The 23,617-nt window shown below is 52.4% G+C and overlaps 1 protein-coding gene across 4 annotated transcripts in view; it reads right to left on the bottom strand.

The window, feature by feature from the left end:
* Nucleotides 1-8,156: 8,156 nt before the first annotated feature.
* Nucleotides 8,157-23,617, bottom strand: part of KAZN (kazrin, periplakin interacting protein) — a 227,778-nt gene continuing 212,317 nt past the window's right edge. For all 4 annotated transcript variants that reach the window (XM_074893082.1, XM_074893083.1, XM_074893086.1 and 1 more), the window contains 7 exons: nt 19,784-19,975; nt 11,459-11,595; nt 10,840-11,010; nt 10,137-10,326; nt 9,814-9,944; nt 9,535-9,585; nt 8,157-8,948 (listed from right to left, as the gene is read on the bottom strand). In XM_074893082.1, the coding sequence (XP_074749183.1) occupies nt 8,781-8,948; nt 9,535-9,585; nt 9,814-9,944; nt 10,137-10,326; nt 10,840-11,010; nt 11,459-11,595; nt 19,784-19,975 (1,040 nt within the window). In that variant the 3' untranslated portion in view covers nt 8,157-8,780. The remainder of the gene's footprint in view (nt 8,949-9,534; nt 9,586-9,813; nt 9,945-10,136; nt 10,327-10,839; nt 11,011-11,458; nt 11,596-19,783; nt 19,976-23,617) is intronic.

Here is a 23,617-nt window from a genome sequence, read left to right as displayed (position 1 = left end):
GTGCTCCAAGCGTCACAGCCCCCATTTCTAGTTTAAAAAACAGCTCATGAGGGATCTGCGTTATGAAGCCAGCTCATACCGACGAGCAGAGTGTTTCCTCAAATGAGTGGCTCCGAGCACTGACTGCAGAAGCCCCATTTTGAGGAACTAAAAATGCTCTGTCACATCGCTCCGTTCAACAGGGCAAAGCCAACATCCCCACAAAGCCGGGCTTGTGTTCACAATGAGCCCGGAAAGTGCTTTTATCAGGCTGCTGCCCTCTATAAACTCTCCCCAGTTAACCACCTGCTCTCTGGGAAGCGCTGTTCCGGGTACGGCCCTCACCCCGGCTGCTGGCCACGTGCCTTGGCCTCGTAGCCAGACAGTCCCGTGGTTTCCAGGCTGAACGGCGGGGACCGACCCACCGGCTCCTGCCCCTCTCTGGTAGGACGTTAGGAACAAACAATTAACAGCCGCAGTTATGCACTGGGTCATGGGCTGCTCCGGGGTGTGGAGGCACGGAAACTGCACGTTTCCATGCGTATCTATGATGAAACTAAAGAGTCCTTCCATGCAATACACATGTGATAATTACAAAATTAGGAACTTGTCCCCAAGCAGTGGCACAGTGGGGGCATCAGCACAGGCTACAGCTGGATTTTGGCAAACCCCATCACAATTAATGCCATGTCCAGTGTCACCTCTCCCCGGCTGCCATCCAAGCAGCAATTGGGATGTGTTTTTCCAGGCCATTCTCACACACAGCTGTAATAATAAACACCACCAAGGACTCAAATTCTGTTGGAGATGACACTCAGGGTGGGTTTTTCCTAAGCACGAGTGAAAAAGCAGCATTACTACACTTGCTGGACCAGCCACTGCAGTTTTTCTTGTCCTTTAAGCCCTGCAAGTCCTTGCAAAGGTGAAAGCCATCACGAACCCAACACAACTTGTCACATCCCCTCGCGTGAATCAGCGCGCCGCAGCCCTGCCTCGGGGCCACCGGTGCTCGGGATGCAGGGTGGAAACCCCCATTTCCCTCCATCTCTCCCTACCAGCACAATCCCGCACAGAGACGATGGTATTTTCCACTGACTCACCTGCCCCGGCTCCTCCTCCGGGTGCACGGCAGCGCTGCCCTTCCCCGCTCACGATACCTTCCTTCTCTAATCAAAGGCCAATCTCGAGAGACATGCAATTAAAACAAATATAATTTATTAAATATATCTGCATATATTGATTTTTTTTTTTCCTTGAACCAATTGTTTTGCATTTTCAGGCTTGGCCGCCTGCTCAGGCAAATTCTCCCCACTCCTTCCCCTCCCCACAGCACCTTTCTGTATCAAACACAAACCTGTTGCCTCCAGCTGCTCTGGCAGTCAGTAGCTAGAGCAGGGAATTGTTTTCTCCACAGGTTAGCTGTGAGAAAGTGGGGGGTAAATGCACTTTACACAGTGACTATCACCGATCCTGCATGGGGAGAGCCCAGCCCCAGCCAGGGCAAGGTCACCCACCCTGCAAAGGGACCCTGGAGACTGTGAGCACAGAGGGGACATTCATAAAGCAGCTCCTCATGTTCCCGCTCTGCAAAGCTGAATATTGGCCAGAAAGGGCTTTTTCTGCAGCCGCAGGGCCGGGCGAGCCGGCTGCAGTTTCTGCGTTGGTACATTCAAGCCATTTCAGCTCTCCCTTGGCTCAGTTGTTCCCTCTGAAGCAGATTTCCTTCTCCTCTCCCCTCGTGATGCTGACTCAGACTGGTTTGCCCATCCCTAAATCAAGGGGGCTCGCTCACATCCCTCGAAGGGCAGAGCCCGGATGGCTGCTAATGCACCCGCCTTCCCTGCCGTGCACTTTGCTGTGGGCTAATGCATTTACATGCATTTCTTAGGCTCATTTGCCTTTCTAGCTATAGCAGCCATCCTGGCGTGGGTATTTATCTATGGGCAGCTCAAATCCTCCCCTTGCAAACACTCACCGCCCAGTCTGGGGCCAGCTGGTACCTCTCCGGGTTGTTTATCCAGCCAAATATGTGGGATAAAGACTTTGCTTGCACAGGAGCACCAAGGAGGAAACAGGAGCCCCGCCGGAGCCATCAGCAGGCAACAAAAGGGCCTTTCAGAGGGGCATTTGATGCTCTGGTACTTGCAGAGATGCCAGGGACTCATGTTACCCTGCGTTAGTGGCAGAAATTACTCACTGGCAGTTTGCCCCTGCTTTTTTCTGCTCAAAGGAAGGTGCTCAACATGTACATTAAAATCACCACTGCAAAGCCCAGCCCAGAGCGTGGCCACATCCTGGGATTCCTCCAAACCTTTCCGATAGAGAGCCCAAACCACCGCTCCGGTGACATGCCACTCCTGGATACCTGCAGCCAGACAGCTTGTCCCGGAAGAAGAAAAGTCCATCCATTTGAGTCAAATCAGCTGAGCCACCACATTGCCTATCTATTAATACAGAGAGTCATTTTTTTACAGTTAATTAGCACCAGAAGTATAACATATCTGGGGCTGGGGAGGATGCTCAGCTTTCTACTCCCTCCATCTCCCCAGTCCTACAGCCCCCGAACTGCCCCTTCCCTTGACAGTGTAGCCTTTCAGAAGGGGAGAGATTTGATTTCCCGCCCCGGGCTGGGGGACAGTCTCATCCCAGGTGCTTGCACCCCTCCATGAGAAGCAGGTCACCAGCAGTTGGCAGTGGGAAAGGTGAATTTCTGCACATGGCCTGCAGAGCTGCACCGGCAACCTGGGCAGGAGAATAAAATGGGGGAATCCTGGGACAGCATGAGCTCTGATTAAATGATCTTTCCCTGGCTGTGCTAATTAATTGCTGCCCCAGACTGGAAGCAAAAGCTGCTGCAGTGGTGAGCCCCGATGTGCCACACGCAAACCTACCCCCCAGGAGCTGCATCCAGCCCCTTCCCCAGCATCAGCAAGTGAAGCGCCCGGCTCCTCGCTCGCTGCGGCTGCCGGCGCGTGGGTAAACATGAGCACAATATTTGCCAGGCACACCATCTGCCCGGGGAGCAGCCGCGCCGCGGCCATCTGCACCGGCAAGAGGCCATGGCTACCCGCTCCCAGCCAGAGCCTGGTCCTGAATTCCCAGCCCCACACTGGACATGGAGCACGGTGAAGCCCCAGCTTTGCCCCCGAGGTCAAAGTCCATCCCAGCCAGCTCTGATGGGCTACCTCAGATCCCAGTTCCCAGCCCACACACACTGGTCTATACTGGTATCTCTCCCCCCATGCTTTGCTTTCTATTCCCCAATTTACAGAGCACTGGCCGGGGCTGCAGGCTGGGAACCAGCCATGCAACTGAGTGAAAAAACAAAAAGAAGAGGAAAAGCATCTGCCTGGGAAGCATTTCCACATGCTTCTGCTTGGCACAATCCTGCGTTGGCCCGGTGAGAGGATGTGACCTGCCAGCATCTCCCTGGCAGGGTGAGGAGCAGCTTCAGAGGGTGCGGGGAGCGGGTGTCCGGGGTCTGCTGGGACACGACGTAGAGGACAGCGGTTCCAGTACAACCAGTCCAACCGCCACGCCAGGCCGCTCGTCTGCCATTTCAAGCATACGCATGTCTGCAACCTGGAAAACAGCATAAGTAAAGCTGCTGTATTAATAATAACAAGTAACCTGCAGCTTCCTCCTGGCGCCGGTCTGAGGGCTGCTACATCTCATCTGTGATGCTCTGGCTTAGCCCTGCCTTGCCAAAGCGCAGCTTGGTTGGGCAGGAGACCCCCTCCCCCCCTTGCTGCAACACGTGAGAGAGGGTTGAGGAACTTGTTCATTTTCCTCTGGGCTTCTGTGTGCCATCAGGAAGAGAGTGGCTTGATCAGGACAAGAGAGGGCTTGGGAATACGAGATCCAGGGCTTGAGGATAACAGGGCTGGAAGAGAAGAGCTATGGTGGTGTTGTGTGGCTGGGTATTTAAGAGCTAAGCAGAGGTTTAACATAGCTTTGCAGAATTAGGAGCAGATGGTGAGCAATGCCTTGTGCCCGAGAATGGGAAAATGCCAGGCAATCACTCACCAGCGATGAGAAAACTCCAAGGAAACCTTATGACTGGGATACGGGGCCTGATGGCAGCTCCAGTGTCCTGGTCAGAGTGGAGCAACTCGGTCTGTGCCGCTGCACTAGGCTGGGGCAGAGGGAAGCAAGGACTGGGGCTGAAATGGGGGACAGTGCAGGGACAACGCTGGCTCAGCAGAGCAGGATGTCCCGAAGGCCACGCGGGCTGCTAGAGGTGAGGGATGCTTTTGGGCACTGCCACATCCCCCGGGCTGCGCAGGCGAGGACTCAAAGGCATTTCCAACATTGGCTTCACACACACAAAGCAGCAAGAGGAGAAGACACCTTCAAAGAAAACACTGAAAATGGGTGAATAAATGACAGGGACATTTCCAAATTTTCAGCAATCCTGAGCAATAAACCAGCAGCCTCAGCGGTGGCCCTTGACACCAGCGCTTGGGGAGATGCCACCATTCACGGCCCCCATCACCCACACTCTGCGACCGACCACGTCTCAAAACCCACCAACAACCCTGATGATTTATTCAGCTATTTAATGTATACAGGTTTAGCTCTTTAACGCAAAAAACACAGCCCAGGGAGGTGAGATCACTTGCCTAAAGCGATGGGGTGAGTCCGTGCCAAGACAGGAAAGCTCCCCAGGACTCACCCCTGCTTCCCTGCTGCAACCTCTCAAACCCGCTCCTGCTCTACAGGTTATTAGTGCACGGCCGTGGCGTGATGGGTGAACACAGCTCCGGTTGTAACGTCACCCAAAACCACCACCAGGACCAGCACGGCTTGCTTACACACTGGTAAAGGTGCACAGCAGTCCCCAGGTGCCCCTCGCTGCAGGGTACCCCAGCACAACACCTCATGCCCTGGCACGGAGCTGGGATATTTTCCTTTCTTGGTCTAAAGTCCTCACCGGGGAAACGCGCTTGTGACTCCGACTGCACAACAAGGTTATCAGTGCAAAGGGCACAAACACCGCGAGTCAGACCTCAAGTAAACACATCCCAGGTCAGGCCTAAAACCTGCCTCACGCTGCATTTGTTGGGCTGCTTTCTGCATCTTTTAAGGCACGGAGGAGTCATTTTCAGCCAGGAGCGCTGCGGGGGACTTGCTGGCTTTGGGCATCGCAAGTCAACTGGCCACGCAAGCCTTTGGCCACGTGGCAGAGGGGAGTCGGTGTGGGCACAGGGGCCACCGAGGCGGCTGCGGTGTCCCCTGCGCTCCCTGGGGCGGCTGCAGCGCTCCGGGCCCGAGGGCTGGATGCGGCTCGGGCACTGCTCACACGATGGCAGCATCGTAGCACGCTGCAGTGCCCGAGGCCGGCATGCAAGGGGGATGCAGCAGCCATGCAGCAGAACAGGCTCCTGCAGCCCTGGCGTGCCTGCCCCTCCGCTGCCACAGAAATGAAGGTTGGGGCGGGGGGATGAAGCCATCAAGGAGACACCCCTCAGCCCAGGACATCACCTACGGGCTGCGGGGACCAAGCCCCCTCTGCTTGTCCTGGCTGCAACCAGCTCTAGCGCAGAAGACGACACCCGTTTCCCCCTCCCCAGGGACAGGCAATGGCCCAGGACACCCGACTTGGTCCCCACGGCACGGGAGCAGGCGTCTGCTACAACCTGCGAGCCGCAGAAGACACCCCGGGACCGCTGTTGCGCCCACAGCTCTGCCGTGCTCCCAGTTGCCAAAGGGCACGTGGAGATTTAAAAACCACGGGTGGGTTGGGCGAGCACACACCCTCCATCCCTTGCACACTGCAAGTGAAGGGCAAAACCAAGTATTTACAAGGAACCGCTCTCCAAGGGTGGCAAAACCCGCCACGGTCTGCGCCTGGCTCAGCTCTGCTGCTCTCAATAGTTACACTTCAGTGCAATGTTTAATTCCCGTTACCGCTTCGGGTGAGAGAGCTCGATAGCCAGCTGGCTTCTAGTTATTTTTGTCTTTTTTTTTGGCTCAAACTCTCCCCATTTCACACTGCAGTGGCTCTTACCTGCTCTGCAGCTGCTCACAAACTCAGAAGGATGATTCTGTTTAAAAGAAAAAAAAAAAAAAGGTACATCTTTTCATCTATACCCTCATCATGGCTTTGAAAAACAGAAAATCATTGCAGGTCTTGTCTGAAATGTTGTTTTGTTGGTTTTTCCCCCCCCCGGTCAATTGTAGCTTGAGGACCTCGAGCAGCTTCATCTGCGGAGAGTAGGTCCAGGGGAGCTTTCCCTGCAGGACACCCTGACACCCTGCACGCCCCCCCGGGGCACACCACCACCATCAAACTGCAGCACCAGCCGCGCGGCTCCATGGCACCCACGAGCCACGGGCCCGCAGCCCTCGCCTCCAACACGGCCGTCCTCTGCTCCGCTCCCCCTGCGAGCGCAGCCATCAACCCCAAAACAGCATCAGGCCCCGCTGGAAGTGCTGGCTCACCCCTACAAGTGACCCCCAAATTAATAATATTTGATCCATCTGTAAATTAGTAACAATAATTTATCCACTAACAAGCGTTAGAGCACAAAACCTTCTCGTTTCTCTGTCCCACCTGCTCTTCTTGGTCCTTAGCATTACATCTTGACTACCCGAGGGCTGTTCCCTCACATTCCCAAATCTTTACTTACCTTAAATCCCCATTTTATACGGATGCACTGACAGTCCCAGCCTCCCGCCAGCACCGCCGTGTCTGGGTGCAAGCGCTCGGCCGGCAGCTGGGCTTGGGGAGGAGCTGGTCCAGGGATGCAGCCTTCTCCTGCATCCCTCCTGCGCCCCCCCGGGGACCCCCAATTCACACAGCAGCTCGTGCCCGGTGCCGTGACAGAGATGCCCACGTGCCACCGCTGAGACCAGCCCAGGATCTCCGTCTGACAAGCAATTAAATCACGTGTAGTTCATCCGTACTTTAAAATAAGCTTTATTTAGATCTTTTATAATTTTATATTTGCATCCATGCCTTCAAGGATTCTCCCCCATTCACGTGGGGAAAAGTTAAATCTAATGTTACCCATAATTCATATGCTATTTATCGAAGTTCTCTTTTAAATAAATCATCCTCTTAGTAATTTTTAGAATTATTTCCTAATTTACAAAAAAGCTGAAATGCAAAGGAAACTACTCGATAACAAGGAGATTGCTCATCTGTTCTGGTGGTTTATAGTTTAAATTATAAAAACGCAAGGAGAACAACAACAACAAAAAACAACCAAAAAAACCAACAAAACGTATAAAAATGCTTCTCTGCAGAGAAAGATGCCACGGGGCAAACCCTGCCCCGCCACCCCAGGCCCTCCCCTCGGCAGAGCCCGGGGGGGCTGGTCCCTCCGCTCGCCCCCCCCATGGCCTCTCCGCATCATCCCGTTAGCAGGAATACACAGCGCGAGGGCATCGGCGGTTTAGTTGGGTGATTTAAGACAAAATACCCCTTTTTCAACTAGGGTGCGTGTATCGGAATTAAGAAAAATAATACACTATTATAGCATCATTAAATAAACCTTAATACATTTTTTAAGAGCTTAAAATTATATCGTAAGCATTAAAGCATAAGGTACTTGGCATAAGCAGAGCGCGGTGCGTGTTAGTGGAGAGGGGAAGCGGCTGCCGTGCCAGGGGGGTGGTTTTGGGGCATTTCCAAGGGATTTGGAAGCACAAGCTCCACCTGCGCTTAAAAATCACCCCGGTCCCAGAAAAACCTCCCCAGCAGGGACTCGTACCGATTTCCCCGGCCCCCCCCCGATGGTGATAACACCCCAAATGGGGGCAGGGCGGCGGGTCCCAGCCGGGCGACATCTCGGGATACGGGGATATCTCGGGATATCGCCTTTCCCCTCCTCCTAGCTCATGCCGGATCCCCCAATTTTTCCTTGAAGCAAAGGGTAAGCCCCCGAAACGTGGGCAAAAACGGCGGGCAAGGCTCCCACCAGCTCCCCCCCCCTCCCACCCACCCCGTCTGATTTCCCAGCATGTATTTAGGTTTGAGTTTTCCAAGGCGTTAAGTGCTCCTGGGGCATCTGCAGCTGCGGGGCCGAGGGAGCCTGGGGCAGGGGGTCTACGGCTCCAGCCCCCTCCCAGCCCCCCCGGCAGCAGCTTCCCAGGACAGTACAGTACAAACACACCCTTCCTCCTCCCTGCCCCATCCCAACCGACGTGGAAAAATATAAAAATCCCAAAACTTCTGCAATAATTTAGTTAGAATAGCTCCTCTGGGTTTGTGCAAATAAATTAAAACAACTAAAAAGGAACGTTAAAACACTTATTTCCAGACCGGCAGGCGTTACAACCAGCCCGTGTCGCCTCCGCAGGGTTTGGCCAGGAAGACATCACAGCGAATGAGATTTTTTTTTTTGTGTGTGTGTGTGTGTTTTCTCTCTAAGGTCCCTCAGCTGGGCAGGTCCTTCGTCCCCGAGCGAGGACATCCCGCGGGCTGGGCTCCGGAAAACAGCGGGTTTCGGACAAGAGACGTCACAAGCACAAAGTGCACAATATTTCTGGTATTTACAGAGACACAGCAGTCCTTCAAGTTTCAAGTTTTGTCAAAAAGAAGGAGGAAATAAAACAAAAAAACCAGCCAACAAAAAAAACCAACCCAAACCGACAAACTGAAGCAACAACAAAGGAGTTACTGGTATGGAAAAAAAAAACACAAAAAAAAGGGGAAAAAACTGAAGTTACGACACAGCTGCATCGCTCCCAAGACAACAGGTAACACGTCCACAGGCGGGGCAGGGGTGGGAGTATGTACATCGGCGACGGCGAGGCCGGGGAGAGGCTCCCGGCGCTCACCCAGCGCGGGGGGGTCACCAGTCCGCGTCCTCCTCGATGTAGTAGTCGGGGGCCGTACCGTCGAAGAGGCCGGGGTCGAGGGACTTGCGCTGCTTCCCGCGGGCGAACACCCTGGAAATGGAGCCGAAGCCCATCTTCTCTTTCTTCTTTTTCCGTTTTTGGTCTTCCAGGTCCTCTAGAGACTGCGAGGGGAGAGGACATGGGTTTGGCCACTGAGCTTTTCATTCACCCCTCCCCAAATTGCATCAGGGGTCACAGACCACAGGGTCCACGTCCCAAAAACTATTCAGGCCCAGGTCCAAAGCAATGTTAAGATCCTGGACCAAAAAAAAAAAAAACCATTCCTGAAATAGGTGTGGGGAAATTTGCAGTGAAATTGGGCCCCCTCCCCACATTTCTGTGGCTTCTTAATTCAACTGGTTCAGGATTTCAGCTCCAGGAATGTAAGGTCAGAGCAAAGGTCTGTCCACTGCTTGCAAGAATACCCCAATGTTTTAGGGTCAAATGCAGAATAACAACCTGATCTAGGCTGTGCCTTACAAAAACTCAAGCCTGTAATGGGCCCCGAGCACAGCAACCGCCTACGGCACTACCTTGATTTTGGGGCAAAATCACAGAAATCTGAGACATCCCAGACCTACAATTCAGGATGGCTTCCATTCATTTTCTTTAAAAACCCAACTCGGTGCCTCTGAGCCCCCAGCAAAGTACTTGCTAGCACTGGACTGGGACTCATGAGCAGGATTTAAACAGGGCTTTGTGCCCTACCTGTACGATTGGGTTGTGCAAGTTCTTCTGTACCGGTCCAGGACTGTCCCCCTGAGGCAGAAGAAGACAGATCCAACTGAATCAGCCCCAACACAGCCAAGGACCCGCCCACCTCCACAGCAAAAAAGCTCTCGAGGTCAGTAAACCTCCGAGCCGTACCCCAGCCCGAAACCAACATCGTTTTGGGAAGCAGAGGACCCACAGCACCCCCCTCAGCCCGTCTCCCCAGCGAGACCCCCAGAGCAGGGAAGCAAGCCCCCCCACCACACAGTGCCTTACGTTGCAGAGCGAGTGCGTTCGATGCCGGGGCGAGTTGATGTCGCTCGGCGTGGACGATCGGTCGCCCTCGGCTGCGGAGGCGTCGGAGATGATGGACGGCTGCCGGGAATGACAGGGACTCACTCTGACCGCTGGAAGGCAGGAGGGCATCGGGGAGTTAACATCATGACAGCAAACCTGACCCCACGCAAAGCCTCTCACACACTTCCGAAAAACCTATTTTGGGGGCATTGTGCCCATTTTTTTTTTTTCTCTGTGGAAGAATAAGGCCACTCCCCCAAGCGGGTTTGGCCCCGCACCCTGATCAGTGGAGGGGGGCTCACCTTGCCGGTCTGCCGAGTGCTGGGGGTGCGAGTGGTAGAGGGTCTGCTGGCTCTGCCGGATGGCGGCCGTCAGCGGGAGGTCGGCCTGCATCACCCACTCCTGGTTGCCGTTCAGCACCGTCTCACCCGGCATGGCCAAGGAATGGCGCTTGGGGACGTCCTTGGTCAGCGTGGCGAGGGACTGCTTGGCCTGGGGAAGGACACCAAGGTGGTGGTGGCGGGAAAAAACCGTAAGAACATCTCCTGGCGCAGCAGAACCAGCAGCAACACAGTGCACCAAACCCGCCCTCCCCTTCACAAGTAAATACCCGAATTGTGTTGCTCCCTGCACTGAGGATATCCAGCTCCTTTTCACAGAATCATCTCGGTTGGAAAAGCCCTTGAAGCTCCTCCAGTCCAACCATTCACCTCACCCTGACCGTTCCCAACTCCACCAGATCCCTCAGCGCTGGGTCAACCCGACTCTTCAACCCCTCCAGGGATGGGGACTCCACCACTGCCCTTTTACCGAGGGATTTTTTTCCTGCCAGTATTGCACTAACACGAGCACCGCAGCAAACACTTACATGCAATATTGCAATAAATATTTAACCTTGGCAAAACTCACTGGGGCGTTTCAATCACCCGAGCTGCTGAGCCAAGCGCCCGCAGCAGCGATGCAGGGCTGACCCTCGAGTTGTGCCCGCTGTGTTACCGAGCTCACCATGGCCAGCTCGGCCTCCAGCTCCTTCATGCGGTTGTCTTTCAGGTCGAGCTGGGAGCGGAGGGCGCTGGCGTGATCCGTTGCCTCCTTGGCTTGCCGCCGCAGCTCCCACTTCTCCCGCTCCAGGAGGTCCTTCTCCTTCGCCAGGGCTTTCACCGCGTCCTCGCTCTCCTGCTGGGACACGGGGTGGCCATCAGGGAGGGGAAACCCACCCGCTACTACAAACCCCTCTGCCACAACCCCCTCGGGGACCACCTGACTGCTGCGGTGCTGAAGAGCACGCGGTACCTTAGGGTGTCACCAGAGCCACGGGACAGCCAGAACAGCAGCAGGGAGCTGTAGGGTGCGGCCAGCCCTCCGAAGAGGGATGCCCCACCATGCATCTGGTTAAAATTACATCAAATTTCCCAGGTCTGGCTCACTGGCCTGATTTCCTCTGGTATTTACTTATCCTTAACCTGCTGCAGTCCAGCCCCCGCAGCAGGGAAGCATCTACCCGGTTGCAAGAGGCCAGCTGGGGCTTTGGTGGGTTTTTGCCCAATGGCAAACCGCGTTTTGCACTCATGTCGCTGCCAGCCCCCCATGCCACCAGACCAGGGTGCTGGGCTCCCGCACTCACTTTTCTGTGCTGCTCGTAGTTCCTGATGAAGTCGCGGAGCTGCTCCTCGCGGCTCTCCAGCGTGGCGTACAGCTGCTGCATCTGGCTCACCAGGTCCGTCTTCTCCGCCTTCAAGCGCTTGCGGTCGGCTTTCATGGCTGCAGGAGAGACGACAGCTTGAGCATGGGGGACACAGCAGCCCCCTTGCCTCCATCTCTCTTATTTTTTGAGGAAAAAGTACCAAAATTACGACTTGAGGGGCTGGGCTGGGAGCAGACGCCCACTTCACCCCCATTGCTGCACCTCCTGCATGAACCAAGCACCCCCCGAAATGCCCATCGCACCTCTGCCGCGGCTCCTAATCATCACCCACCCTCCATGGGGCAGCTCGGCCCCTGGAAAAGGAGATTTGGGAGCAAAACCGCTGCGGCAGCCTCAGGGCCCAGGGCAGGAAAACCTGCTGCTCCCTTTCCAGGATAAATAAACCACAACTGGCTTATTTTTAGCAGCGAGACAGATTCCTGCAACGCTCCCACGAGCCCAGGGCACGGCTCCCTGAGTGTCCCCTGTCAGCTCAACGATGCTGTGTGGGAACGAGGGGACAGAGTGGGAGTTTGGGGGACTGGGGGCGACACAGGATATGATGGGGGTGTTTCACCAGCCCTGAGATGAAACCAAGACCTTTGTGTTTTCCCTCTCCCACACGCCCGCGAGGGATGCTCACTGACCACCAGCACAGGGACAGCTTGCCGGAAGTCTGGTAAAACCAGCAAGAATTACAGAAATACCATGTAGGACAAGGGGCTTCAGTCAGTTCTGCACATTAAGTGCTTTGCCGAACTGGGAACCTGGTCCTTGGCAGAGCTGCAGAAATGCTCTGCGGCTCCCTGCTCCAGATACACCCCACCCCACCAAAATAATACCCAATTTAGGAATCAGAATACAAATACTGCTTTTCATTATAGGAAAAACTTTGCATGCTTTTCCACCCTGAGGAAGTGCTGCTCTCAAGGGAGTGGGACAGTATGAAAGAAACACCCTCTGCTCCCCCAACGCTTCCTGCACTCGCTGCATTGCAAGCTGCTAAGCCTTACAAGTCATCCTTCTATATTAAAAAAAAAAAATCCTAAAAATCCCCAAACCCACCAGAAAAACCAACCCCAAAGCCACCAAGAGCTGTATTACAAAAGCTGCTAGAAGATGACAGCACTGTTATGAGTGGGACGTGTCTCCACACACACACATGGGTCCAACCTATTTTTATTAAAGAAATCGTTTCAGCCCATGCTGCATTTTCTACCCCCCAGTAATGAGCCACTTCATCTTGGGGCTTAAACTCCACCATAACGTGCTTCTGAGCTCCTCCCGATGAGATGGGTGTGAGATAAAGACTGGACTGAGGAATAGAAGAAAACCACTACCATGGCACGCTTCAAAGGAAATTAATTTCCTTCGTGCAATTAGCACCTTCGGTACCCTTGGCTTCATGCCTCTGCCTTCTCCCAGCACAGGACCTCTGCTCTTCCCCTCCTACAGCTGGGGACCCTCATTCTCCGTGTTGCTTTCTGTTAAATTCTCAATAAAAACATTTCCACCTGTGTGTAAGCAGGGACATTATTGCATGTGCACTCAGCCCCCAGGCATCCTCAGGCAGAATAACCTAATAACGGGGGGTCACCCAGCGCCGCATACAACGTACCACCCCATAATGTGCTGCAATAGCCCCCTAAATAAGAGCAGCACCCCTGCTCAGCCAGCTCTATCTAACTCATTTCAACTACCTCCCTCATCTCATCCAAGCTTGTTACAACCGCTGGCTCGAGGAGAGATTTACTCGGGTAGGAACTTCTTTCTGTGCACAGGTATTACTGTACGTGCTGGGAAGATGAATAATAAAACAAGTGCTTGGGATGGAGCCAGTAAGGAAGGGAGAGGGCTTGCAGGTTAGTGGAGAAAAAGGTGGTGGAAAAAAATCAGACCAAATAGTAAAAGAAGAAGCAGAAGTTTTGGACAAGAGATTTTTTTATCTGTTAAAAAACAGGAGATGAAACTCTTCAGAACAACTACTCTGCCATTAAGCATCGCAGGTAAATCAAAACCCAGAAAAACCACAAACCAGCTAAGAAAAGCTGCCACGATTCACGTTATCCCACGATAGGGAGTGCTTGTGATTCTTCCTTGCCCACTTCAATGAACATGGCTCCTCCTGGGACAATTCAGTCCCTTCCAACACTGGGACCTTCCTTATTTTTTTTTTCCCCCAGCTTGGAAAATTACTACAGAGACCCTCTAAACACAGTGACCACAACACATCCAAATTTTTCACACTTTCTCATCACCTGCATATATTTAAAAGGAACCTTCCCCCTACCCAGTTATTTCCCATGAACTAAACTTGTTGAAACAGAAAAATGAATGCTAAGTCGACCGAGCCGTATCGGGGTGAGATCCAGACCCTGCAGAAGTGGGTACCAGTTACCAACCGCACTGGCCACAGCTCAAGGACACGGTAAGCGTGGTTGGTTTGGGTTTTAGAGGGGGAATTTTTGTCCCCTGCAGCCCTTTCTGGGCAGGGTTGGTCTCAGCCCCATCCCCATAGAATAATGAATAACACACGGCTGAAAACCCTTCTACTTTCAAGCTCTTGAACACTTTGCAACACATATATGTATTTTTAATTTCCTTGAGGCTACTGAGAGGTTCTTATAAAAGTTTAAGTCACATTTGCACACTCTGATGCTGGAGGCGACAAAAGGCACCTAATTAATTTAATTAAACAGGGGGTCCCCTATAGCATACACCCTGCTTTAATTAGTGGCAGTGTTCAGGGTCCTTACAGATTTACAGAAAACACTTCATCATTTGCCAAAAAGAAAAAGAAATGCTCAGAAGTACTATTAGGAGAATAGTACATTACCAATATTCACGCCAACCAGTACTGCAAGAAGATGATGGGACTCCGGGTATTGCAAGAGCAGGTTTTTTCCTATTAACCCAACAGGACAATTTACCATTTGTTTCAGTTCATATTCAAGAGATTTGCTAAAATTAATGCACTTTTTTTCCCCGCTCTATTACCACTGCTCTCCCTTCTCCAAAACCGATTAGCTCCTAAGCTTAAAAAGGATTTATCAGTCATTTGAGAACTTCATTCCAAACCCAATTAATAGGAAATTAATTGAAAGAGGCAGCAGAAAAATAAAAAGTTAGGCAGAAGTGAGCAGTTAGGGTTGCCAGCGTCTTCTAGACCGAGCACTGCTTGGTGCAGCAGCTTAATATGTTCTTAGCAAACAAGCCCAGCTAATTACTCGGTCAGGGAAAATGAGCCATTGCACTCCACGGCGCGACGGCAGGGGCAGCCAAGGAGGAATAAAGTGGGTTTTCACTGGCCATCGGGGTCATCTGAGGAGGTGAAATGGCTTTTTTTTTCTTTAATTTGATGATCCAGGGCCAGGTTTCTGTATCCTAAACCCCCAGGAATATCTAAATAAACTCTCCTACAGCCCATCTGCATGGTGGGCTCTGGCAAAACCTCTGACCTGTTCACAAACCCAAGACCGCAGGAGAAGCAAGAAATCCTAAACCCATACCATGAGCGGAAAGTATTTATCTCACGCAGCTTATTTGCATTATTTATTTTCCCCTCCCACCCAAAGCACACAGCAGAAGTAGAGGGGGGACCCACCAGCCGCCCCCGGACTCGGCAGTGAGCAATGGGAGAGACAGGTCGGGAACGGCGGCGTGAACCCCCCCAGCTCTCACCGCCACCCCCCACATCCCCGCCTGCACCACTAATCAACCAGCGCTCCCGTTATTTGAGCTTCCACCTCCTGCCACACGATCCGTCCCCGGAGCAGTGCTCCTTCGGGAGAAGGATGATGGACACAGAGCAGTAACGGGACCTGCTCCATGCTGGGATCCTCTCGCAGCCAAAACAATTAAAAATCCACCCCCCCAGAGCGTTCTGTTTCCAGCTTTACCTAATGAGGTGAAATCTAATCGCTCCGACGCACCAACCCGAGTGGCACAGCCTTGCCCGGGCAGCAGCCTGGCTGAAACCACCCAGCGATGCCGTCACCAAAGGAGCCACCACCCCACGGGCCCTGTCTGGCCTCAACATTTAACAACTCCTAGATGGAAATTAGCTACTGCATGTGAAAACCAGGCATCTCCCCCCCGCCCCCCCCAAGATGGGGACTGCTATAAATACCACCCCCACTTTGAAATTAATGGTATCACATTGAGGGAAAATGAGGTGGCAGTGGTCGCACCATCTAGCCCAGGTTTGCTTGGATGACATAGGAATATTAGTTTGACTACCTTGATTATGTGGGATTAGATGAAAACTAGCTACGGACCATAGAAACAACATCTCTGTCTGGCTTCCTGCTCCTGGGATGAAGCAGCAGAGCCCAAACACAAGTCAGGGCACAGGCAGTCCACCTCTGACCCTCCCAAAGAGCAGCTCCCTACGGCTCCCATCCGCTTGCGAGTACTTCTCTCACCCTGTGCAATGTGGATTTTCATGCCAGCAATGGAATTAGAGCTGACTTTATTACTTAATGAATTATATACTTGCTTTCTATCACGGGAAAAAGCATCCTCAGGGAGCACCGCTCAAGCCTCAGTGATGTCCCGCGCAAGAGGAACACGCAAACCCATCCCGTCCCATTAACATGCACTTAATTTCTCCTGTTTCTCCATCCCAACCATGAAATTCAATATTGTCACCATGACTAACCCATAAAATCGGTCAGCCCTGTGCAGGAATCACAGCGCCGCTCCTCGCTCTGTAATTAAACAGGCGCGCGCACTCCCCGGGCGCAGCCGTCACCATCTGCAGAGAGGATCTTGCCGCTGAAGACGTCAACGTTAAGCGGTGTTGGGCAGAGCCAGCACTTGCTCCTGGGCGTGCGGAGGTACAGCGCAGGCAGGAAATTCGAGTGCAATGTTGAATTTCAAGAAAAAATTAGGTGAGGCATTTGCCTTGGGGGAATTTACCCGGCAACGCTCTGCTACGAGGCCATGGGCTTTCCAAACCAGACCCCCAACAGTCAACAAGGTGGTCAATGACTTCTGCTGCGAATTTAAGGTGGGTCTTCAAAGGAAAAGAATACATTTTCTGTTCAGAGCCCCATGTCTTTTTGGTGGCGAGGGCTTCCTTGACTGGGTTCATAGCTGGGACACCCATCTGCTGGGACATCCATCCATCAGGACACCCAGCTTCTGGGACTTCCATCTGCTGGGACACCCATCTGCCTGATTTTTTGCCACCCACCCCCTTGCTGCAGCCAGCCGGGGGTGCTGGGGGTTTCTGCAGGAGGCTTGTCCCAGCCCAAACGTCATCCCTGGTGGGGGCGGGTCACAGCTCTGAGCTGCAGGTTTGAGAGGGAGGAGACCAGGCTACAACCCATTTGTGGAGCAGACATGAAGTCAGTTCACGCCTTCCCAAGCAGTGGGGAAAGCCAGCCCGAGGTCTCCACCTTGGCACTCAAAAAGGAAACAGAAACCAGGTTTGCTCTCCATGTGATAATCCCGCAGGGGAACTCCAGCATATTGGATAAACCTTCCCAGAAACAGGGTTTCTGCCATTAGCCCACATGCTCATAGATGTCACTTGGCCAAGAGGCTCCTCGAGTCCTCCAGGCGCTTGGGCACAGTCACTTCCCGCAGCAGGACCCAGCAGTAATAAAGCTGTTTGTAGCTTCTCCTGTCGGAGATTTCCACATCAGAAATCCAGGCCACATCCATCCCTTTCCAGCCAGGGCCGAGGAAAAAAATAACTGCGTTAACACTGTAAGTATGATACCGAGTCCCAGTCCCAGCAGAGGAGAAGAGGATGATCGGATGTAGCACTCCAGGATTTTATGCGGGCATTAATTGATTTAAAAAAAAGTACAAGGGATGGAATTAGCCCAGAAAAAGGAGCAATAAGGACGCATAAAGCACATGCTGCCAGGGATACAGAAACCTCTTGAGTTACTCCTGCAGAGCATCCTGTGCTGCTCCAGCTTGTTACCACTGCACGGGGAAGATGTGGCATGGGCTTATTGCTGGCTTTACCCCCGTGCTAAATGCTGCCAGAACGGGCTGGACGTGCACTGCCAAGGAGGGACGATGAACCCACCCTCTTCCATCCAGACCATCACAAACCAAACCCTGCAGGGCCGTGCAAAACGAAGGCTGGTAAAACTGCTGGAGCCCCCGGGAAGCAAACCCGGCCGGCAAACGCTCTCCGCTTCCCTCTGCGTTCAGGCCCGTCAAGCCAACATCTATCTGAACTGGCCGTGTGTCGCGCTTCCAGGCTCAGAGCCAGCAACGATGACAGATCTTCATATAATTTATCTCCTAATGACATTACACACAACTCAATGCGGCCCGATGCTGCTGGCCACAGGGCATCCTTCAGCGAGGATGGCGGGGCTGCGCAGTGATGCACACTTCGAGGAGGGAGGTGTGCCTGGGAGATGCTCTCCGGCTGTGGGGCACAACTGACACAAACCCCCGAGCGACAGGACTGCAGGGCCAGGTTTCCCTGAGCTCCCTGCACTGCCTGATCCTGCAGCTCCTTCACACAGAGCCGTTACTTCCCCAAATGCCTCTATCAGCAGATACATTTCTCCCAGCAGGACCATTCACCAGGCGCAGTTATTGCCAGTTTTCCTCCCCTTTTGGCCACGTTTCTCTGCGGACAATTTTTCACAGAAAGGAAAAAAAGATTTTTTTCCCCCGCTTCCAGCTGCTGATCCCGTTTCCACACTTCCCATCTCCATACCAAGCCTGCTCTCTGCTGCCCAGCACCTCCAGCCCAGCTCACAGGGCCAGATCCAGCACAACGAGCTTTTCCAAATTACGCAAAAGCTTTCCAATATTGCAGGGGAGGGAAGGAGCATCGATTTAAAAAGGCTTCTTGTTATGTGCCTTTCCAAGTGCAGTTGAGATTCCCTCTTCCCACCCATCACATCTGCAGAGAAGTCCTGGAAAACCAATCCCAGCGGCTCATAGAGCAGCCAATAAAAGCCCAATAAAAATCCAACAGTATATTCCTTAAATACTCACAATTCTCAAGCCAAACTCACTTATTCTCTGTATAATCCTCCACAGAAGCACGTATGACCTCACTGCAGCTTCTTAGACGACTTAGTTTTTTTGCAAATAGTCTTAAAATAGTTCTGCTTTTCTATCTTTTGCATGTATCAGCACTTCCCCCTCCCTGTCCGCACAGAGCAAATATTCTCTAATTAAGGTTTTTCTTCTCCAATTACAGTTTTATAAACCCAGAGCATTTCCTGCTGCCGGAGGCTGCACCGGTGGTGTGGAGGGGGGGCAAGATTTTGAAGATATTTTGGCTGTTACTAGTTTATAAGGATGCTTTAGAAAACCAGAGAGTGATAAAATAATATTTTCCAAAATCCTCCCCCCAAATACAGACTCAGCCCCATTCCCTGTCCCCCTGTGCATCTCAGCATCCCAGATGGGGGGAGTCACAGTGGGCTGGGGCTCTCCTCATGTGCCGCTCAACCTCTGAGCCTGAAAACTTTTGACAGCCTCTCTTCATAATCCTCAAACACAAGCTGACAAGTGGAAGTTATACTCGGTATGCTGAGGATTTGAGATGATATTCAGAGCCGTGGCGCTGCCAGGGTTTGATGCACAAGAGCTTTCCCCTGCTCAGGACCATCCCCCGGCTTTGGCTAATGAACCGTCCCTGCCTGGACTTACTGTCAGCTCAGTTTTGGGGAGGAAAAGCTGCAATGTCGCATTCTGCTCTGCACGCCCCGGTGCTGGGGCTGGCAGTGAGCTCACTGTGCAGCCATCAGCGAGGGAGGGAGACCACGGCAGGAAACACCCAAATCAATGCCTGAAGAAAGGAGAAGACGCTGCACATCACCTGGAGATGCAGCCTCTGCTTTCTGCAGTGCTCCCAATAACTCCATGTGGGATAAGCAAAATTGCACTCACCAGAAAACTTGCTGCTTCCCTCTCCTAAAAGAGTCTGAGGGGGCTCAAAATCCAACCCACCCCCACCTTGCAAACATCTCCAGCTGCATTTCAGCTGCTCTCTTGGCTCTGCTCTATAGCCAGCCGTGGAGGAATTACTTTTCAAGGCTGCAAACACCCTCCATACCCTGTTTCCCACCCGACTGCTGCACCCCTGTCCTTCTCGACCCTGCCTGGCCGTGGCAGGACAACAGGGGGGTCCCAGGGAGTGCTGCCCTGCGATCAAACCCCCTGCCCCGTGCACACAGTGAACACACACTGCACAGTCCAAATGAGGGCCAGCTTTTCCCTTCCTTGTTAATTAACTTCCTAAAACTTCAGGGTCCCAGGGAGAGGTGCTCTTACCCTGCAGAGCCTCCTTGGCGCGCGCCAGCTCCTGCTCCTTCTGCGCCAGCTGCACCTTCAGCTCAGTGGCCGAGAGCACCTCCGGCGACTTGCTGCCGTGCGTCTCCTCCAGGTCTTTCGTCAGCATTTCCTTCATTTGCCGGAGCAGGTGAACCTCCTCCTGCAGCTGGGCCACCTCCTCCCGCAGCAGCGCTGGAGGAAGAGGAGACACAATGCGAGGAAGTGACCGACGGCTCCCGGCAAGGCCCCGCTGCAAACTCAAATCCCAGGCAAATGCTGCCGGGGTGACCCCCCCCGCCACTTGCAAAACTGCTTTGCACAGCCCAAAGCATTGCAGCGGTGCTCACGGCACCCCAGGAATGGAGGAGGAGAAGGAGGGAGAGACATGATGGGGAGGGCCCTCCACTGGGTATTAGTTTCTGGTTTTTGCATTAAAAAATTAAAAATATATAGTGATAATAATAAACCCAGAACCACCTTCCCCATCCAAACTGCTTCCTGACGGGGTGCTCATATGGCCAGTGTCCAACAGAGGCTGCCCAGCTCCACTCTGCCCCATACGATATGCTTCAGCTCTGCCTCCAGCCACCCCCACGTTCAGGGCGTACTCAAAATTCAACAAAATCACTCTGAGACTGGAAAGGGGAAGATGATGCTTTCACCCGCAGGCCTGAACCTTAAATTTTTTAGATGTATGCCCAGCGATGGCTACACCCTTTAGAGCAGCTGCACCGCAGGAGCATCCCAGCACACCCCAGCCCGGGTCCCCTCTGCAGCAGGCACCGGGGGAAGCTCCAGCGACCTCATTTCCTACAGCTGCACCCACTGTCTAGGGTAATAAAAGTGCTTTTTTGCTATTTCCACATTGCACCCACCGTCTTCATCTCGCCTTGCTATCCTCTTCCTGCAAAACACTTTTTGGCCATGCACCACCACTGCAATCCTCTGCACGAGCCAGACGTCGTGATCCCAAATGACTCGTGAGAGTGTGTGAACAGTTTGATTTTGCTTTTCCCCCACCTTTGAGTACACACAGAGAAACCCCCTTACTCATCCGAAGGTGCTTACTGATTTCTCAGGTTTGCACCACGCCTGTGGACATGGGGAGAAAAATAAAATTCCCTCAGCCCGCACGTTACCAGAAAAATAAAATAGAAATAAAAAATAAATGCCCCCTCTCCAAGCTGCTGCGGTTGGGTCTTTGCCCCAGTGCCACCAAGTATCAGCCAGCCTGAGGGACAGTGGCTGGTATGAAATATAGGGGATTTTCCCCTTATTTCTTCTAAGGTCCCCTCACACGTGCATTGGGCCATTTCCTTTCCGTCACCGTTTGCGAGGCAAAGCGGGGAGGTGACGCCGGCGGCAGGACAGGGAGAGGCAGCTCCCCCCGGCCCGGCCGGCAGCTGCGCCAGGAAGGCATAAAATCTGGTTTGCATACTTGAAATGCTTCCCGTATGAAAACTGGCAAGGCCCCATTCTGTAAATTATTTAGCAATAAAGTCACTAATGAGGAACAGTCGAGCTCCGGGCTGGGGATTTCGGTGCAGTCCAAAGTGCTTTCTTGAAATCCGTGCAACGAGCAAGAACTGAGAGGCGGCCAAGGCCAAAGGCATCTTCCCTGGGGGCTGCAGAAATGCAGTGTTTCCCCTCCAGCCCTTGGGAAACTAGTGGGGAATGCGAGGGACTTGTACATGGTGTAATAATTACTGTGCAAAACCCACCCAGCGCCTTCCCCGGCCACAGAAATCCCCACGCAACCCCAGTGGCTGCCACTAATTGCTCATTTTTTTTTTCCCCACTGATAATTCATTTTCACCTTTCAGTACAAGCTGCTTCACCCCGGAGACACAGTTGGCTATTCCCTGGCAAATGATTAACTGGCAGAGAAGGATCCAAGCAGGGCAGTTTGCACAAGGGAGACTGATCCTGTTGGATTTCTGCAAATTGCAGCGTTTTGGTGGGAACCCAAGAAAATCCCCAACCCGGTGGAAAATCCCCAACTCCCAGCCCGAGTCCTTGGGCATGGCCCGAAAGCAGATTTGCAGCTGCTTCTTACAAAGCTCCTTTCTATAAAGTGTTGCACAATGCAGCTTCCCCAAAACCACACCATTCTCCTCTGGTCCCGGTTAGAAAATGGTGAAAAAACTCAAAAGCATTCCTCCTCCAAAGCTTGCAACAAGTCAATTTAGTCCTCAACTTAGTACTCGGCTCCCGATAAAGGCAGAAACTACTGAAAGATTAAAAGCCAAGATCTGTAAGAAGCTATAGGTGCAATCTGGAAAGGAGCATGCAGCACCATGCTCCCCACACCACCAGCTGCCGGACGTGTGGCTTCGGCCACAGGAAGAAAAACCTGAATTATTGAACTCAGGATCAGTCAGATACCCGAGATTCTTTGTTTTTTATATATATATATAATTTAAGATATAGATCTATATACACACACGCACAAAATGGATTGTGTTTTGCAAAATATATCTATTTTGCAATAGATATATATTGCAAAGCACAACCCATTTTTTTAATAGATATATATATATAAAAACTGCAAAGCACAACCCACGTAGCCAAGGTTTGAGGGGAAAAACCCTACACCTCTTGCTAGGCTCCAACAGCTAAAGACACCCTGTCAGATCTCTCAACACATCGTGAAGTGTCGTAGTCCTTGCTCTCTTCCCAAGCCCCCCCTGGGGCTGCTGGTGATGCCTTTGCTGTAGAAACCAGGAACAGGCTTTGAGGCAAGTTGAACCCTCTGTGCTCTTCCCAGCAAGTTTTTAAAAGGTTTTCTGGGAAAGAAGCTGGCGTTTCAGGGAAGTGATGGGAGCGACGGCATCTCCTGCGCTCCTCAGTTTCCTTTGGAAGCTGCTTAATGGGCAATTTCTTGCATTATATCAAGTTTCTTCCTAGTATCTGCCTGCCAAGAGGACTGGGGCTGGACCGAAGCAATGATCCCAGTGATCCCATTCACTGCCTTACACCTGTAATTACCCTCATTTGCATACAGGATTTCCACCCCGCTCTGATTTTCCCTGGGCTCTCTGTCCCCCCTCAGCCCATCAGCACTCATCTGCCAAAATCACACCAACACAATTGTCTCCCCAAAGCGGTTTCTCCTCCCACTCCCCCAGCACCGAGCATCTGCTCGCCATCACTCTCCTGCAAGTTTCCATCCCGTCTTAACCAGCCTCGCCAGCTCGAGAGAGTCCTATGGAGAAAACCCGTTTTATTTCCATAAATTGCATTAAGAGAACGGCTCGGTTTGAAAGGGAAATTTTAACTTCACTCTAAAACAGGGGGGAAAAAAATCCCTGCTGGTATGCCAAGTTTAAGCACCTAAATAAACGATCCGAAAAGTGCTATTTGCAGGCAGCTCTTAGTGACTGTTACAGAAAAGTTCCAATAACCGGGAAAATAGGGCCAATTATTCAGGAACCTCATTTCAGCCTCTATTTCTTCCACATACAGATGGCTCGGCAGGGATTTCTACGCTTCCCTGTGAGCTGGCTGGGTCTGTGCCTCTGTCTGAAGTCATGAAGGAGCCATACGTGGCTTGAAGTGAGCATCAGCCCTCTCAAACAGGGACCGGGGCTCAGCGCCCCGCACATCCAAAACACGATGCAAAAACACAATCTGGAGAATAGAATCATTTTTAAGTTTTTCTGCCGTTCAACCTTGCAAGCATTGCTATATTGGGGTGTAAAGTTAAATCCGTTATTTGGAATCACGTCCCAAATGCAATAACCCTGAAGCAAAAAGCTTCCACAGGACATTTTCCCCAGCATTTTTGCCCCTTTTTATTTTTTCCTCCTCTTTTTAATCTTTTTGGTTTTTTTG

This window comes from Strix uralensis, chromosome 23, assembly GCF_047716275.1.
Source record: "Strix uralensis isolate ZFMK-TIS-50842 chromosome 23, bStrUra1, whole genome shotgun sequence".
Classification (NCBI taxonomy): Eukaryota; Metazoa; Chordata; class Aves; order Strigiformes; family Strigidae; genus Strix; species Strix uralensis.
The sequence above is the reverse complement of the archived record's forward strand: the minus strand, read 5'-3'. Positions and strand labels throughout refer to the sequence as shown.